Source organism: Elephas maximus, chromosome 2 (genome assembly GCF_024166365.1).
Source record: "Elephas maximus indicus isolate mEleMax1 chromosome 2, mEleMax1 primary haplotype, whole genome shotgun sequence".
Lineage (NCBI taxonomy): Eukaryota > Metazoa > Chordata > Mammalia > Proboscidea > Elephantidae > Elephas > Elephas maximus.
In genome coordinates this window covers 6,807,988-6,827,165 of record NC_064820.1, presented here as the reverse complement: position 1 = coordinate 6,827,165, position 19,178 = coordinate 6,807,988, and the positions used below count along the sequence as shown (strand labels likewise).

Here is a 19,178-nt window from a genome sequence, read left to right as displayed (position 1 = left end):
GTCCTACAGGGCTAGGTGGGAAGGAGAAAGAAAACAAAGAGAGAAAAAAGATGGTCGCATGGTGGGAGCTAGCAGGTGAGGGCATGACAGGCCTGGAGCAACAGCATGTCTGTGACATCTAGCTGTGGCAGCACAGTCGGGCCTGGCAAGAAGATAGGGAAGGTGGCATACGGGGTAAGTGGGAGGGAGAAAGAAAAGAAAGTAAGAAAAGATGAAAAAAGGGCAAAAATTTAAAAAAATAGTGTCTACGTGGGGTTCGGCCAGTGAGAGCAGGTTGGACCCAGGAACCATCAGGAAAGGAGGGGGAGGAAGTGACATACTGGGCTAAGCGAGAGAGAGAAGGAAAATAAAGAGATTAAAGAGGAAAAAACATTGGCAACGTTGTGTGGCTTGCAGATGGGGTTGAGGTGGACCCAGGGCAGCAGCAGACTGGTATGCTGATGGCTATCTACTTGCAACGGTGCAGCAGGGTCCAGCTGGAAGGTGGGGAGGTAACATACAGGGCTAGGTGGGAGGGAGAAATAAAAGACACAAAGAAAAAAAAATTATAAAAAAAAAAATAAATGAAAACTGCCTACCTGATTGGGGCAGGGCAGACTCAAGGGCTGGTGGGAAGGGAGAGGAGGTACACTACGTGGCTAGGTGGGACAGGGAAAGAAAATAAAGAGAAAAAAAATGGCGATGTGGCAGTGGTTGTCATTAAGGAAATGCAAATTAAATCCACAGTGATACCACCCTGCACCCTGTCCCAAAAAACCAAATCCAGTGCCATTGAGTCTGTTCTGCCTCATAGCAACTCTGTAGGGTTTCCAAGGCTCTAAGTCTCACTGCAAGCAGAATGCCATATATTTCTCCCGTGTAGCTGCTGTTGGTTTTGAACTGCCAACCTTTCATTTAGCAATCAATTACTTTTAACACTGCACCACCAGTTCTCTTAATAGGTGAAATAAAAATGACTGTAAATAATAAGCATTGGCGAGTATTAGAACAGCTTGAACTCTCATACGTTGCTGACACATCTGTCAACTGATAACAGCCACGCTGGACAGCACATTGACAGTTTATATACAATTAAGACACCATTTATCATATGATCCATCAGTTCCACTCCTAGGTTCTTATCCAACAGAAATGAAGACATACCCACGCAGACTACTATATAAATACTCATAGCTTCTTAACTCATGGTAGCTAATAAACCTGGGAACAAATGTCCATCACCTGGAAAGAAATGACTCAGGAATGGAAAGCAAATTGTAATGTATCCCAACAATTGAACACTGCTCAGCAGTGCGAAAGGAAGCTCTGGGGACACCTGCGGCAGCATCGGTAACTGTCCAAGCATGCAGAGTGATTCCAGGCTGAGAAGAGCACACTCTGTGACCCCATTCATGAAGTAATAGAAAGGCAAGTTTGTTATAAAACAGTGAGCAGATTGGGTTGTCTGAATCTGAGGAGGGGTCCAACCGAGGGATCTTTTTAGGGTGATGGAAATGCTCTCTGCATTGATGGTGCTGGTGGTCACGTGGGTGTACTCTTTCAAATCCATTCAACTATAGACTTAAAATGAGTGTTTTATTGCATGTAAGCTATGCCTTTATTAAGTTGATTTAAAAAAATCAAAAGACAAGCTGCAATATGGGAGAAGCTATTTGGAACAATAGGATTGCTACCCAGAATTTTAAAAATATATTTATCTTCACATCAAAAACCTTGAGTTCTCCGATTAAGTTCTGTCTGTGTAAGTGCATAAAAAGGCCCGTTATGACCCCTACCATCTCAGGCTGGGCTCTCTAGAGAAGCAAAACCAGTAAAACATAGAAAAATATATGGGGAGAGAGAGATTTATGTCAAGGAAATGGCTCATGCAGTTGTAGAGGCTGGAATGTCCCGAGTCCATGGATCAGGATAGAGGCTTCTCTCGATTCATGTAGCCTCAGGGGCTGGCAAACCCAAGATGGGCAGGTAGGACAGCAGGGTTCCCGCTCTCAGGCTGTGAAGATCAATGATTCCCAAGGTCTGCAGATAAACTGGTAGCTCAAGTCCCAAGAGCTGGAGGTCAGATGAACAGGAGGCAGCTACAGGATCTAGAGGAGTGAAAAAACCATAACATCCACTTATATTTGGATTCAGTCTACATCTCCAAGGAAATTCCCTTTCAACTGATTGGCTGCTCATGGCAGATTCAATCATGGGAGTGACCACAAACAAACACTGAGAATCATGGCCCAGCCAAGGTGACACACAATCTTAGCCATCACAGTCCACCCCTTGTCAACTTGGCACATGTACACATCTCCCTAAACCATACATCATCTCTGAATGAAGACAGTTATAAAGTCATACTTGCTCCTAATATGATACAACTAACATGCGTACAGCTGAAAATGCACTAGCCCAGTTTACATCTTACATTTTATAACTGAAGAAAACAAAAATATCTGATGCACACATACAAAGCAGAAATACTCATAACAATTACAGTCCTCGTTTCTGCAACTTGGCACATGGCCATAGCTGGTATTTAGAACTACCTCATTCTGTATTCCCTGCACCTTCAGGAAGTGCCTCAGCTCATCGTGGTTCTTTGCCTGGTGGGATGACCCTAACCTTCATTCCTGAAGGGTCTGGGCCATTAGTAGTCATATTGGAATTGAGTTGCTCTAGTTTTCCATTGACTTTAATCACAGGACATGGTAGTACTAAGAGATGCCCTAAGGGATCTCCTGCATTCCAGACATACTCTTTTTACCTCTATTATGTAGTATCGATCCGATTTCCCATTGGTAATCAAGATCAGTCACACCAGCCAGTAGGGTAACTCACTTCTTTGCCTGTTGATCCAGAGGCATAAGGAGCCCAAAGTGACCAGGTGACATTCTTAGCTTCTAGTTCAGTGGAATCAGTGATGTGTCTCCAGGTGGGAGCATTCCTCCCTTTGAAACTAAGACTTCTAGACCTGCAGAGCATAACGTTGCAGGGACAGGAAGCAAAAATATTTCGAGTGGGTCACTAGGGGTAATAGTGAGTGTTGCCGCTTTCATTTCCACCCCTTGATTCCTGCACGCATGAATCCTGGCTGTCGGAGAAAGAGCACCATTTACTGGACGCTGATTTAGAGCATATACAGCCTCCTGGAGAACATTGCTGCAACCCTGCAAAGTATTGTCACCTAGCTGGCACTGTAATGTGTCATTAGAAGGCCATTCCATCATTCAGCCAAGGCAGCTGCTTCAGGATGATGGGAATATGGTAAGACCAGTGAATTCCATGAGCGTGGACCCGCTGCCACACTTCATTTGCTATGAAGTGAGTCACTTGATCTGAGGCAGTGCTATATGTGGGATACTGTAACAGTGGATAAGGCATTCTTTTGGTCCACAGGTGGTAGTTTTGGCAGAAGCATTGCGTGTAGGGAATGCAAATCCATATCCAGAGTAAGTGTCTATTCCAGTAGGGACAATACGTAGCCCTGTCCATGATGGAAGAGGTCTAGTGTAATCAACTTGCCACCAAGTTGCTGGGTAATCACCTTGAGGGATAGTGCCATATCAGGGACTTAGTGGTGGTCTCTGCTGCTGGCAGATTGGGCTGTAGCCAAGTGGGCCTTGGTGAGTGGAAGTCCATGTTGTGGGCCCATGTGTAAACTCCATCCCTGCCACCGTATTCACTTTGCTCATGAGCCTATTGAGTAATGATGGGAGTAGCTGGGGAAAGAGGATGACTGGTTTCCACTGAATGCGTCGTTTATCCACTTCATGTTAAAATCATCCTCTGCTGAGGACACCCTTTGGTGAGCAGTCACGTGAGACTCGAGTATCTTCACTTCCTTGTCCCATTTAGAGAGGTCTGTCCGCATACCTCTTCCTCATAAATCCTTGTCTCCAATTTTCTAATCATGTCCCTTCCATGTCCCTGACCAGACAGCGAAGCCATTCACCACAGCCCATGAATCAGTCAGTCTACAGTCGCCCATCTGGCAATTTTTCCTTCCAAGCAAAGTGAATATCCAGGTTCACTGCTTGAAGTTCGCCCACTGGGAGGATTTCAGGGTCCTTCAGGGAGGCCCAGAAAGGGGCTGTAGTGCTGCAGATGTCCTCTTTTGAGTGGTGCCTGCATATCAGACAGAACCATCTGTAAACCGAGCACAGGTTTTCTCTTCAATCAGCTGATCATAAGGAAGTCCCCGTGAGGCCATAGGTGCAGACTGGGAGATAGAAGGTAATGTGGTGGGAGTGGAGACCAGGGGCATTTGGGCTGCTTCCTCATGCAGCTTACTTGTGCCTTCAGGTCTTGCTCAGGCCGGATCTCGTATATACCACTTCCATTTAATGATTGAGTGCTGCTGTGCACATCCAACTTCATGACTGTAGATCAGACAACACCCAGTTCAGGCTGCAGGGTGATTTGGTATCCCACGATTAAGCATTCAATCTCTACTAAGGCCCGGTAATAAGCCAAAAACTATTTCTCAAAAGGAGAGTAGTTATCTGCAGAGGATGGCAGGGCTTTGCTCCAAAGTCCTAAGGGTCCGCACTGTGATTCTGCTATAGGGACCAGCCAAAGACCCCAAGCAGCGTCTCTATCTGCCACTGTCACTTGAGGTACCATCAGATCAGCTGGATCATACGGCCCAAGTGGCAGAGCGGCTTGCACAGCAGCCTGAACCTGTTGCAGAGCCTTCTCTTGTTCTGGAGCCCACTCAAAACAAGCAGCTTTTCGAGTCACTTGATAAATAGGCTGAAGTAGCACACCCAAATGAGGGATATGTTGCCTCCAAAATCCGAAGCGGTGCACTAGACATTGTGCCTCCTTTTTAGTTGTGGGAGCAGCCAGTTGCAGTAACTTATCCTTCACTTCAGAAGGAACGTCTTGACACGCCCCACACCACTGGACCCCTAGAAATTTCACTGAGGTGGAAGGCTACTGAATTTTTGTGGGATTAATTTCCCACTCCCTAGCACTCAAATGTTTTCCTGATCAGTCCAGAGTCACTGACACTTCTTCCTTACTAGGTCCAGTCAGCATAATGTCATCAGTATAATGGGCCAGCATGACATCCTGTGGAAGGGAAGAGCGATCAAGGTCCCTTCAGACTAAATTATGATATAGGGCTGGAGAGTCGTCATAGCCCTGAGGTAGGCAAGTAAAGGCGTATTTTTGGCCTTGTCAGCTGAGGGCAAACTGCTTCTGATGGTCCTTTGAAACAGGTGTGGAGAATGGGGCATCAGGCAGATGGATAGCTGCACGCCAGATACCAGGAGGGGTGCTGATCTGCTCAAGCAATGAACCTACATCTGGAACAGCAGCTGCAGTTGGAGTCACCTCCTGGTTAAGTTTCCAGTAATCCACTGTCTTTCTCCAGGATCCATCTGTTCTTTGCACAGGCCAAATAGGCGAGTTGAATGAGGATGTTGTGGGAACCACCACCCTGCATCCTTCAAGTCCTTGATGTTGGCAGTAATCTCTGCAATCCCTTGAGGAATACAGTATTGCTTTTGGTTTACTATTTTCCTAGGTAGAGGCAGTTCTAATGGCTTCCACTTGGCTTTTCCTACCATAATAGCCCTTACTTCATTTGTCAGGGATCCAATGTGGGAGTTCTTCCAGTTGCTGAGTGTATCTATTCCAATTATGCATTCTGGAACTGGGGAAATCACTACAAGATTTGTTCCAAGACCCACTGGACCTACTGTGAGACTGACATGAGCTAAGACTCCATTAGTAACCTGACCTCCATATGCCCCCACTCTGGGCCACAGTGACATTTCAGGTCTCCTGGAATTAGTTCAGAGCCAGTGTCCAGTAATCCCTGAAAAGTTTGATTATTTCCTTTTCCCTAGTGAACAGTCACTCTCATAAAAGGCCGTAGATCCCTTTGGGGAAGGCTGCGAGAAAGATGAACAGTAAAAATTCTGGGCAGTGTATTGGAGTCCTTCCTCCAGGGGACCCGGCCCCCCTTCATTCAGGGGGTTGTGAGTCTTTAAACTCAAGTCTGGGAGTTGACTGAGGGACCATGACTCTCTGTTCTGGCAATTCGAGTTAGACTGCGGTTCACCTGACCTAGAATTCATCTGCTTGTACAGATCAAGTAAATATTTAGTAGATTTTCTGTGTATTCACTCCTAGGGACACCACGACTCAGTGGCCGACGCCGTAAGTCCGTATGAGTCAGACTGTTGTGATTACTGCTTTGACTCTGCTGTCCATTGCTGTAACCATGCCAACCTTAGCTTTGTCAATTGAGTGCCACCACTTGGCCCCTACTACCACGTGGTCCAATCAGCCCGTTGTAGTTAAAAAAAAAAAAAAAAAAAAAAATTTTTTTTTTTTTTTTTTTCGTTGTAGTTAGGGGGTCTTAATTCAGTTAGGCCAGTTACCACTGTCAAATCTGATTTACATAAAATGACAATTACAGCAGTCTTCAAAATGCTGGAGCTCCCGTCACAAATTTGTTCCTCGCAGTTGTTGTAAAAGGTGTGTCCTCTGGACACTCCATGCACGGGTCAGTGGCCTAACCTGATAAATCCACTGTGATATGCCAGTTTCCCTCAGCCTTTGGATACCTTCTTCTGTAGTATACCAAGGCAGGTCTGGTACTTCAACTTGATTTAGTGTAGGCCACCTCATAATCCACGCTTCATCAACCCAGCCAAACAAACAGTTAGGTCCTTTCCTAACCTTTCGAGCTGAAACACTGAATGAAGAACCTGTGCTTAGTGGACCCATATCAATAAGCTCAGGCTGACCCATCCTTATGTTGCTGGCACCATTATCACACACCCTTAATAGCCATTCCCACACATAGTCCCCAGGTTCCTGTCTGTATGTATTAGAAAATTCAAGTCGTTCTTTTGGAGTGTAGCATACCTCCTCCTGGGTCACACTTTGTGCTTTACCTTTTGGGGCTCGCTGGGACTTAACATCTAATTATAGGCCTAGAAGCCAGAATTGGTAATGTGGAATTGTTTTGAGAAAAGTCAGCATTGTCTTGTGAAGCATCTGCCTCAGGTGATGCGCCAGGCAATGACTCGGGCATGCACTTTTTAGAGGCAGCTGGGCTAATCCCGTTATTTGGGAGTGGAGGGGCTAATGGTTTTTCTGGGCAATGACTCGGGCAAGCACTTTTTAGAGGCAGCTGGGCTAATCCCATTATTTGGAAGCGGAGGGGCTGATGGTTTTTCTGGGCAGGGTGGTTTAGCAGACAAATGTGAAGCAATCTCTTCAGATTGGAGTGATTCTGCTGGCAGGAGTGAGTCAATGGAATTTGGGGGCTCAGTGTCCCCAGCTTCCTGATTATCTGCCCCTATGTCCCCATCCCAAGTTTCAGGATCCCATTTCTTCCCAATCAGTTCCCTCACTTGAACTGCAGACACCTCTCGAGGGTGGCAGTTGAGCTGGTGTTGTAATTCAGCCCCTCTCACATTAAGGCACTGGGTCTGGTTTTTAGCAGTTTCAGTTCTGTTGCTACAAGAGATGAGGCTTTCTTTCAAAGCACGAGTGGAAGCCTTAAGGTTGTTTCTGAGGCGCTTGAGCTTTGACTCTGAAGCCCTGAGTGCATCTCTTTCTTTCACCAGTTTGTCTAGTGAAAGTAGGACCAACCAACCAGCTTCCTTACACTTCTCTTTCTGACAGAACTGTAGAAAGATATCACACACGTGTTCACCCAGAGCCTCGCCTTTCATCAATACTAGATCTACCGGTGGTGATATTTTGCGTAATTGTATCACCACCTCACTCCATGGATTAGCAGTCCCCTCTTCACTGCTGGAAGTAAAGTCGTCAACATCTTTAAGACTAATCAGACTTGAGGACCAATTTAGAAAATTCATGCTTACAGTTTTGCTTCTCTGGAACCACTCCTGGTAACAAATATCTTAGGCTGGGTTCTCTAGAGAAGCAAAACCGGTAAAGTGTATAAATGTGTATAGAGAGAGATTTTTATTAAGGAAATGGCTCACGCAGTTGTAGAGGCTGGAATGTCCCAAGCCTGCGTACAGGATAGAGGCCTCTCTCGTTTCACATAGCCACCGGGGCTGGTGAACCCAAGATCAGCAAGTCACAGAGCAGGGCTCTCGCTCTCAGGCTGTGAAGATCGATGAATCCCAAGGTCTGCAGATAAGCTGGTAGCTCAAGTCCCAAGAACCGGAGATCAGATGAACAGGAGGCAGGCATGGGATCCAGAGTAAGCAAAAAAACTAGAACGTCTGCATATGTTTGGATGCAGGCCATAACCTCCAAGGAAATGCCCTTTCAGCTGATTGCCTACTCACAGCAGATTCAGTCATGGGAGTGATCCCATACAAACACTGAGAATTGCGGCCCCAACTAAGTTGGCACACAGTCTTAACCATCACAGAAGACTGGGTGTGGGAGTGTATGGAGAGAGGATCTTTCCTTTCACTCATTTCTTTTTTATTGTTCCTTCCATACAAATCAATCAGTCTGTCTAGATACATGTTATTCATGTATTACTTACGTTTAAAATATAATTAGTTTACCGAAGGGAAGGGGCAAATAAAGCAAAGCCGACTTTGAAATGGCTGCTGCCAGGGCCTCTTGTGGTCTGCCATTTCCATTCCTTGTGGTTGTGGCATGCCTCCTAACTTGTCATGATGTTCCTTAATACAGTGTATTCTTAGTTTGTAATGCAGTTTTCACTTGATCAGACATGAAGACTTATCATCTTATTTTTCTTTCTTCTAGATTTTCCTGAGTCTGACAAATTGACTTTATTTATTGCAAACATGTGGCATGATGTATTTATCTCCCAATCAGTGATTAATAAAGCCATGCAGTTAGTTGCCAGGCAACGTGCTAAAGGAGAGGTTCTGAACTGTTTGAGAGCTTTTCTCAATTGGGAGAAGGTAAGCTTTATGTTTATTTCTTATGGTGCCATACTTTGAGAGCTGACGTAAATGTTATTTGCTTTTGTAGTTTTTTGCATTAGCTCCTAGACATTTAAAAGATACTGTTCTTTGCATTAGGTTCATTGAAATATCATTCGAGCCTAAGCTTATGCATTTTGCTTGTTAAGTATGCATGAGACATTACAGGAGAATTGTTGACCCATGTGTTGTGTTGTTTTAACAAAGCTTATTGATACAGTAACGTATGAGTGTTTGATGAAATCCATACATACGTATATATGCATTTGTTTTTCTTACAAAGAGCTCAGAAGAGATCTAAATTATTTGCTTTTGTAATAGGTTTTTTATAAAACCAAAACCAAACCTGTTGCTGTTGAGTCGATTCTGACTCCTGGTGACCCTAAAGGACAGACTAGAACTGCCGCATAGGGTTTCCAAGGAATGGCTAGTGGATTCAAACTGCAGACCTTTTGGTTAGTGGCCAAACTCTTAGGGAGGCTGAAAAAATTGATATTTCAACTCCTTCCTGTGAAGATTTTTTGAATATAATATTCTTTCTTTTTCTTCCCCATTGATGGAATTTGTATCTCTCTTTACTCCCTTGTTGCCTTTTATTATTTGTTTTTTCTTTAATGATTAGTGTGCTAAGCCAGTATCTAGCTGTGTTCTTTTGTTCATAGATCTTATCTAATGAGAATCTCTGGATGCTGATTGGTTAACTGTAAGAAGAGGTGCTCAAGTCAGCAAAGGCTGGACTTACTGTGTTCTTTGTTTTAATGTACATGCATTACTTTTCCCTTAAAAAAAAAATTCTCTTGGCTTATTCATAGAGTAGAATTTTATATACCATTTTGCTTTCCTTTTTAGTACCTTTTGGTGTTATTCTTCACTGGAATTTTATGTTTTATGCAAAGGAAAGGAAAGGGCTGTTATTAGGAGAAAGTTTGGTAAATGTTAAAGTTAGGTAAAATATTATAAGGCAAGACTGTAATAAGCTCTTCGGTGATTGTATCTAGTACATCTTCACCAATTCTAATGTATATGCTCATGCAGAAATTCAGCCCTCTGAGGAGCACCCTGGCTCCTACCAGTCCACACCCACATCCATCTATAGACCCCTGTCCCAGCCTGCTAGCAGCAGGTAGCATGGCTGATGAAGCTGGTCCTTCCGCATGTGCACCAGACCCAGTAAGGAGGGCATGCTGGTATAATGGTAAAAGACATCATATCTGAAAAAAATAAAAGTTTCATAAATGTAGTTCCAAATATATCAAATAAAAATATAAATTCAGAACTATTAGAAAGGTGAGGAAGGTTTTGGGGAAAAAAATACCATTTAGTAGAAGAGTTCCAGATGCTCTCTGATAGAATTAAACTGCTTGGTACGCAAAATAAGGGCTTAGAGGAAGTTGGTAACATACAAAATAAGGGCTTAGGGTAAAAAAAAAAAAAAAAAATTTTTTTTTTTAGGGTAAGTCGGTAATATACAAAATAAGTAAGGGCTTAGGGGAAGTCGGTAAGGTACAAAAAATAAGTAAGGGCTTAGGGGAAGTCGGTAAGGTACAAAAAATAAGTAAGGGCTTAGGGGAAGTCGGTAAGGTACAAAAAATAAGTAAGGGCTTAGGGGAAGTCGGTAAGGTACAAAAAATAAGTAAGGGCTTAGGGGAAGCCGGTAATATACAAAATAAACTTGAGTGAAGACTGTATAGGGAAACCTCTGAGAGCCGGAACTCAGCAGGACTGCCTTGTTCTTCCAGGCCTCCCAAGTTTTCCACTTTTGTCAGGATCCAGTCTTAACACTTTTCTGTCGTTCTCTATTAGTGTAAAGTATTTGAGTTTTCTGTCTCTGAAAGTTTCTGCCTTACACAAGTTACAGCTTTTGCAGGTTTTTCTGTATAAATTTGCATATGCCCATGGGGCATTTAGAGAATAGGTCATGAATTTGGCGACATGAAAACCTTGATTTTTAAAAAGTAAAAGATTTATGCACAGAACTCTGATAATTTGGTAAAATTAGAAATAAATAATTCAAAGATTCCATAAAAGTGTTTACTTGGAAACTGGGATACAGTTATAGTTCTGGAGTCCCTGGGTGATGTAAATGGTTGGCAGGCTCAGCTGCTAACCAAAATGATGGAGGTTCCAGCCCACCAAGGCCCGAGAAGAAAGGCCTGGCAATCTACTTCCGAAAAGTCAGCCACCGAAAACCCTGTGGAGCATAGCTCTACTCTGACACAGATGGGGTCACCGTGAGTTAGAATCACCTCGATGGCAACTGTAATTTTTCTGGACAATCTTGGAACAAATAGAAACTCAAAAATAAAATCACAACATTTTAGAAATTGATGAAAAGGAAAACTCTTCATATCAAAGACCTCTGATTTTTAGAGAAATTTATACTCAATAAAATAGTATAATGCCTTAATTAATAAAATAGATAATAAATATGGTTGGTACTGATCTCAAAAATTTAAAAATTGAGATTTTAGGAAAAAAGGTAATAGTAATGAAATAGAGAACAAACCATATAGAAGATAAAACTGCTTTTAAAAAAACTAATAAAATAATTAATCACAGTTCAGATTAATGAAGAAGGAACAAAGCAAAAATACTCAAAATTTGGAATGGAACAGAAGACATAGTTACAAATATAGGAAGAAGAATTAGAAGAAAATTCTAACAATAGCTTTGAAAATCTAGGATGATTTCTCTTAGCAAAATAAATTATGAAAATTGGTTTTAAAAGTAGAACACTGGAATAGACCACTTGTTCTAAATTAGCGTTAACAGAAGTTGAAAAAGTAAGTACAAATTGGCTCTACAAAACAGCTTGTATTTATTGGCTCCACCTGCATTTTATCTAATCTCTAAAAAATGGAGCCATTCCAGGTTATTTCAGGCATAAGAAAAGATTGAAAGTTCTTTTCATTTTCAATAACAAAATCCAATACGATACAAGAAAGAAAAAAATTATAAGTTTTCACAGAGGTGTTTGGATGTAAAAATTTTAAGTAAAATGGTAGATTTCTGTGATGTAGCTGAAGAATACTTTGTAGCTAAATAAAACATGGTGTTTCAGAATCCAGAAATCAGTGTAATCAATAAAGATGAAAATTCATGACATATCTAAAATAGAAAATAGAAGGAAAGTTATTAAACATAATACTACCAGTTAACAAGAAATCGATAGTATATATTTTCCTAAATGGCAAATTACTAGTTCTTTTCAGGTTAAAATCAGGAACTAAAACCCAAACCAAACCCACTGCTGTCGAGTCGATTCCGACCCACAGCTGCATGGCATGAGGCATCTTTTCAGGGTGTCCTCGTCAGTGTGGTCTGCTCTCTTGAGTTTTTTCCAGTGGAGTTGTTAAAATCTGGAAGGGTCTTATGTGTAGAAGTGACAGCTTGGTTTAAGGTGATGCCCAGTTTTTAAAACCGTAAAATAAGAGAACTGTTTTAAAAGCCTTTAAAATTGTAAATCTTGTTACATTTATAAATCAGATAAATTACAGTGATAACTGTCTCATTGACTTGATCATTAATTAATATTCTATTAACTCATGCATTTTAACATAAAAATTCCCCAAATAATCAGCCCCCATTTACAAACTTCAGTCATTTAACTATCTTAAACTTCTTAAAGTAATTTATATATTTAAGATATATTTCTCTAAAACATTTCAGAGTACTTTCATATCTGATAAGCAAAATATTTCTAAGCACTTGAGCGACTCTTGAATGTAAGAAGTCACATTTAGAATGTAGAATATCAGCTGTTTAAATATTCAAGCATTGTTTACAAACGTAACTACAGAAACCCTGGTGGTGTAGGGGCTAAGTGCTGTGGCTACTAACCAAAGGGTCGGCAGTTCGAATCTGCCAGACGCTCCTTGGAAACTATGGGGCAGTTCTACTCTGTCTTACAGGGTCACTGAGTTGGAATCTACTCGATGGCACTGGGTTTGGTTTTTTTTTTTGGTTTATACGTATCTAAGGAGCCCTGGTGGTTCAGTGGTTAAGCACTCGGCTGCTAACTGAGAGGTCAGCAGTTCGAACCCACCAGCTCCTCCATGGGAGAAAGATGTGGTCTGCTTCTGTAAAGATTACGGCCTTAGAACCCTGTGGGGCAGTACTATTCTGAGTCTATGAGTTGGAATCTACTCTACAGCAACGGTTTGGTTTTTTGGTTTTGGTTATACATATCTAATTAAAATCATAATTGTAATATGAAATACTTTAAAGTATAATCGTAACTGAAATGTACCAGAGTCTTCGTAAGCTTTTAAACATGTAAGCACCACACATGCAGAACATCTCATGTTCACAGTCATGGTAAAATGTGTTCTTTAATACAAAAGAAGTAGTAATAGGGATTCTCACAGTTTATTTCTGCACCTTCTAGAGAACAAACAGAACATACAGAAAATAAAAACTGCTTCAAAAAAAGGTTGCAAAGTCACTTACATCCTTCTACATAAAAACCCTTTTGCCAACAAGTCTATTTTTAGTGACCCCCTGAGCAGTTCCCTGGGGGGCATGTTTACCATTTGGGCTGAGCTCATGGTACCAGGTGGAATATTTTGGACCACAATTTTGTTATGGATCATCTGCTAGAGGATTCGAGACTTAGAATCTCAGCACTGCTCTCAGGATATTTATGCCCAAACCATAGGCCGACCTGTTGAGCTCTTTAAGCAGTGCAAATTTTCAAGCCAAAGCTTTTTCTTGTACTGAGCATGTAACCTATATTACCATGTGTACAGTTTTTATACTGAAACTTTCACACAGAGCTGGTAAGAATGCCAAGTGTTACAACCACTCTAGGAAATAGGTGGGCAGCTTTGTGTAAAATTAAACGTACTCTTAATAAAGGATTCAGCCTTTCCACCCTGATGTGTTTACCCACAGGAAGTGCGGTGTATGTCCACAGGTGTATGTCCGCAGGCGTATGTCCACAGGTGTATGTCCGCAGGCGTATGTCCACAGGTGTATGTCCACAGTAAGACTTGGACATGAATGTTCGTGGCAGCTTTCTTCATAACAGCCAAAGCCTGGGAATAACCCAGAAACCTTTCAGAGGGTAAACGGATGAGCAGACTGCCGTCTATCCATACAGTGGAACACTACTCAGCAATTAAAGGGAACAAACCATGGACATAGTTACAACTTGGACAAAAATTAGAAAACATTACGCACAGGTGTGAAAGAAACCAGAAGTAAGGGTCCAATACGTAATGAGTCAACTTTATGAAATTCTGGAAAAGGCAGTCAGAATTTTAGTGTCAGAATGATAGAATTTAAAGAAATTTGTAAAGGATTAATTTTTTTTAATATAAACTTATGACTTCAGCTGCCCAGTTTGAGTTGATAAAAACTCGATGTCGTATGTGGATTGCTGCTGATCTCTTTTCTACCTGATTTTATTCTACCTCCTGTCTGCAGCTTTTTTATGTGGCTTATCAACCACCATACAGTAATCATTTTATGACAAGAAATGTTGTGACTAAGATTAACGTAGCTCCTTATTCAAAATACAACAGTTTTAAAAAGGAGTTTTTTTTTTCAATAAGCAATTATTCATGTGATATATTAAGGAGTTCTGGTAGTGCAGTGGTTAAAGCACTCGGTTGCTGACTAAAAGGGTCTGCTGTTTGAACCCACCAGCCATTCCGTGGGAGGAAGATGTGGCAATCAGCTTTCGTAAAGATTATAGCCTTGGAAACCCTATAGGGCAGTTCTATTCTGTCCTATAGGGTCACTGAGTTGGAATCGACTCGATGGCAAGGGATTTGATTTGGTTTCAGTGAGAGTACTGGCATAAAATGTGTTATATTTGAGACTCCAACATTATTTCTTTTTTTTTTCATTTACTAGAGTGCTCCTGTAGATGTTGGCTTCATGGTTTCTAAGCTGCTTTTGACAATACAGTTGTGTCCAAAAACAGAATTTCAGTCGAGTGAGAAGTTTGGTGAAGACCTGAGTGATAACACATGGGAATACATATTTGCCATTGATCTGCTCTGCTGCCATCAGAAGTGGATTTGGACACATGACAACATCATAAGGTACAGGGCTCCTTTCCAGCTGAAAATCAAGATGGGCTGTTCGAATCAGACGGTGGTCTATAGAACCATTGCCAGATTGTGGTTTGGATCATGTTTGTTGTTTAAGCATTAAGCCAACTGAAACATTTCCAAATGACAACATCTCAACTTGGGTAATAAAACTACCCTTAAATTACCCATATCGTCGCTTTCTCTTGATTTATTTTTTTCTAGCACCTATCACTACCTTTCATTTTATTCTATTATTTACTAATTATCACTCTCCTGACTAGAGCTGAAGCCTGTATGGGAGGGTCTTTGCCTCGGTCACTGCCATATCCCCAGCGTGCAGGACAGTGCCCACACGTGGGAGCTGCACTGGTGCGTGCTGAGTGGAGCCGAGTGACCATCATCCTAACATTCTGATATACAACGAATACCCAAATGAGCAGTAATATTCAGAACTTCAGGTTATCAGCCCTTCTCACCTGGGGTTTCTGGAGAGAACTCAGCACAGTGCCCTTGAGCACCCATTGCATGTATCGGTGGACCCTATGCTTCCAAAATTCTAGCTGGGGTGTTGGGCCTTCCTAGGGAGAGGAGGGAACTTAGTCATTCAGATCATGTTTTTGTAGATCGTAATGTCCTGGCAGAACCCTAGCTGAGAGAGGCTGGGTTATGAAATGAATTGGAATGGTGTGGCATTCGTCTTCAAAAAGAACATTTCAAGACCTATCCTGATGTCCAGCACTGGGAGTCATAGGATAACATCCATACGCCTACAAGGAAGTCCAGTTAATACGACTGCTATTCAAATTTACCAACCAACCACTGATGCCAAAGATGAAAAAATTAAAAGATTTTTACCAACTTTTGCGGTCTGAAGTTGATGAAATGTGCAGTCAGATAACTACTGGTGATTGGAATGCAAAAGTTGGAAACAAAGAAGAAGGATCAGTATTTGGAAAATATGGCCTTGGTGATATAAACAATGCTGGAGATCCCGTGATAGAATTCTGCAAGACCAACAACTTCTTTATTACAAATACATTTTTCTACAACACAGATGACTACTATACACCCGGACCTTGCCAGATGGAATACACAGGAATCAAACCAACTACATCTGTGGAAAGAAACAATGGAGATGCTCAATATCCTTAGAACAAGGACAGGGGCAGACTATGGAGCAGACCATGAATTGATTATATGCAAGTTCAAGGGGAAGCTGAAGAAAATTAAAACAAGTCCACGAGAGTCATAGTACGACCTTAAGTTTATCCCACCTGAGTTCAGAGACCATCTCAAGAATAGATTTGATGCATTGAACACTGCACTGAACACTAATGACTGAAGACCAGACGAGTTGTGGGGTGACGTCAAGGATATCACCCATGAAGAAAGCATAAGGTCATTAAAAATACAGGAAAGAAGAAAAAGAACAAAAGGGATATCATAAGAGACTTTGTAACTTGCTCTTGAATGTGGAATAGCTAAAGCAAATGGATGAAATGATGAGGTAAAAGAGCTGAAAAGATTTCAAAGGGCAGCTCGAGAAAACAGTAAAGTATTCCAGTGAAATGTACAAAGACCTGGGGTTAGAAAACTAAAAGGGAAAAAACATGCTTGGCATTTCTCAAGCTAAAACAAATGGAGAAAAAATTCAAGCCTCGATTTTCAATATTGAAGGATTCCACGGGCAAAATATTGAATGACACAGGAAACATCAAAAGAAGATGGAAGGAATACAGAGTTACTGTGCCAAAAAGAATTGGTCAACGCTCAGCTATTTCAGGAGGTAGCATATGATCAAGAATGGATGGTATCGAAGGGAGACTTCCAAACTGCACTGAAGGCTTTGGTAAAAAAATAGTGCATCAGGAATTGATGGAATACCAACTGAGATGTTTCAGCAAATGGATACAGCACTGGAAGCGCTAATTAGCCTATGCCAAGAAATTTGGAAGAGAACTACCTGGCCATCTGAGTGGAAGATACCAATATTTGTACCCATTCTAAAGAAAGGTGACCCAACAGAATGTGGAAGTTATTGAACAATATGGCCAGCATCACATGCAAATACAATTTTGCTTAAGATCATTCAAAAATGGCTGCAGCATAACATCAACATGCAACTGCTAGAAATTCAAGCTGGATTCAGAAGAGGATTTGAAACAAGGGATATCATTGTGGGTGTCAGACATATCTTGGCTGAAAGCAGAGATGGTTACCTGTGTTTTATTGACTGTGCAAAGATACTTGATTGTGGATCATAATAAATTATGGATAACATTGTGAAGAGTGGAAATTCCAGAACACTTAATTGTGCTCATGAGGAACCTGTACATAGACCAAAAGGCAGTCTTTTGGACAGAACAAGGGGATACTGCGTGGTTTAAAGCCAGGAAAGGTGGGCATCAGAGTTGTATCCTTTCATCATACTTACTCAGTCTGTGTGCTGAGAAATAAATCAAGAAGCTGGACTGTATGAAGACGAACACAGCATCAAGATTAGAGAAGGCTTATTAACAGCCGGTGTTATACAGATGACACAACCTTCCTTGATGAAGGTGAAGAGGACTTGAAGCACTTACTGATAAAGATCAAAGACTACAACCTTTAGTATGAATTACACTTCAACATAAAAAAACAAAAATCCTCACAACTGGACCAATAAGCAACATCATGATAAACGGAGAAAAAGGTTGTCAAGGATTTCATTTCACTTGGATCCACAGTCGACACCCATGGAAGCAGCAGTCAAGTAATCAAACAACACATTGCATTAGGCAAATCTGCTTCAAAAGACCTCATTAAAGTATTAAAAAGCAGGGATGTCATTTTGAGGACTAAGGTGCGCCAGACCCAAGCCATGGTATTTTCATTCTCCTCATATGCATGAGAAAGTTGGATAATATATAAGAAAGACCAAAGAAGAATTGATGCTTTTGAAGTATGATGCTGGTAAAGAATATGGAATATACCATGGAATGCCAGAAGAAGGAAAAAGTCTGTATTAAAAAAAAAAGTACATACAGAACGTGCCTTAGAAGGGAGGATGGCAAAACTTTTTCTTACGTACTTTGGACATGTTGTCAGGAAGGACCACTCCCTGGAGAAGGACATCATGCTTGGTAAACTAGAGAGTCAGCAAAAAAGAAGAAGACACTCAACACGATGGACTGACACAGTGGCTGCAACAACGGGCTCAAACATAGCAACGATTGCGAGGATGGCACAGGACTGGGCAGTGTTTTGTTCTGTTGTAAAAGGTTGTCTATGAGTCAGAACCAGCTCTACGGCACCCAACAACAAGAACAACATGACATGAAAAAGAATTCACTGGAAGAGTCCATAGTCCATATCCTTAGGATATTTTAAAGATGTGCTCTGTGCTAATAGTCAAACAATCTTCCAAGGATGCAGGAACAAGGGTGTTCACTTGCTTTCTCCTCCCCCTTAGTAGTAGGAAAAGAGTAGGCACCTAAATGTTCGGCAACAGGGAATTGATTGGTTGGTGGTGCCTCTATTGAATGAGATGTAGCTATTATATTGGAGGAAACAGGTATAAATAGATGTTTGTGTAATGACATGGATGGTGCCTCACAGTGGTTCCTAAGTAAGAAAAGTGAGAACAGTGTATGCTGTGTGATTGCTTACAGTGTGTCCCAGTGTCCTCTTCCAGGGCCCTGGAGGCAGGGCACGTTTTTTCCAAGTTATGGGTGATGACCCAGGGCTCGTGCTGGACAGAGGTGCTTTGTCCATGGTCTCCTGGCTCATGGTGAGGATGGGGTATTGACTGTCGAGATCTCTTCCTGCACGTCTCCAGACCCCTCCTTCCTAAGTACTGCCTTGCAGTCTTTCACGAGAAATATGTACCTGAAGAGAGAAGTATCTGTAAAGAAAAGCCCACAGTTACAAGAATAATACCCATCTGAGAATGGGGGACTTGGGATGCTTTAATTTTCATTTTTCTTTTGTTTACATTTAGTTTTTCGAGTAATACATTAAGAATACCATGTAAGAAGTAATTACTTTTTTGTTTGCTTTTTAATTTCATAGCAAGGAGCTGTGGCCTGTAATGGACAAATGGATAAAGTACAGAAAAGGCCACGTGAACATCGGCCACACCCCTGATGTTATTATCGCGTCAGTGCTGAGGCTCATCGGTGAGTTGTCTGCCTCCTTCGGTGCTTTTCTCGTTATTGATGGTACGCTGACGAGGAGAAGCATATATAATAATAATGTCGATTTGGGAACC

The 19,178-nt window shown here is 41.7% G+C and overlaps 1 protein-coding gene across 2 annotated transcripts in view; it reads left to right on the top strand.

Annotated features, from left to right (window-relative positions):
• The window catches only part of ICE1 (interactor of little elongation complex ELL subunit 1), an 85,266-nt gene that overhangs the window by 51,197 nt on the left and 14,891 nt on the right, over positions 1 to 19,178 (top strand). For both annotated transcript variants that reach the window (XM_049860912.1, XM_049860921.1), the window contains 3 exons: positions 8,707 to 8,867; positions 14,748 to 14,938; positions 18,980 to 19,086. In XM_049860912.1, coding sequence (XP_049716869.1) covers positions 8,707 to 8,867; positions 14,748 to 14,938; positions 18,980 to 19,086 — 459 coding nt within the window. The remainder of the gene's footprint in view (positions 1 to 8,706; positions 8,868 to 14,747; positions 14,939 to 18,979; positions 19,087 to 19,178) is intronic.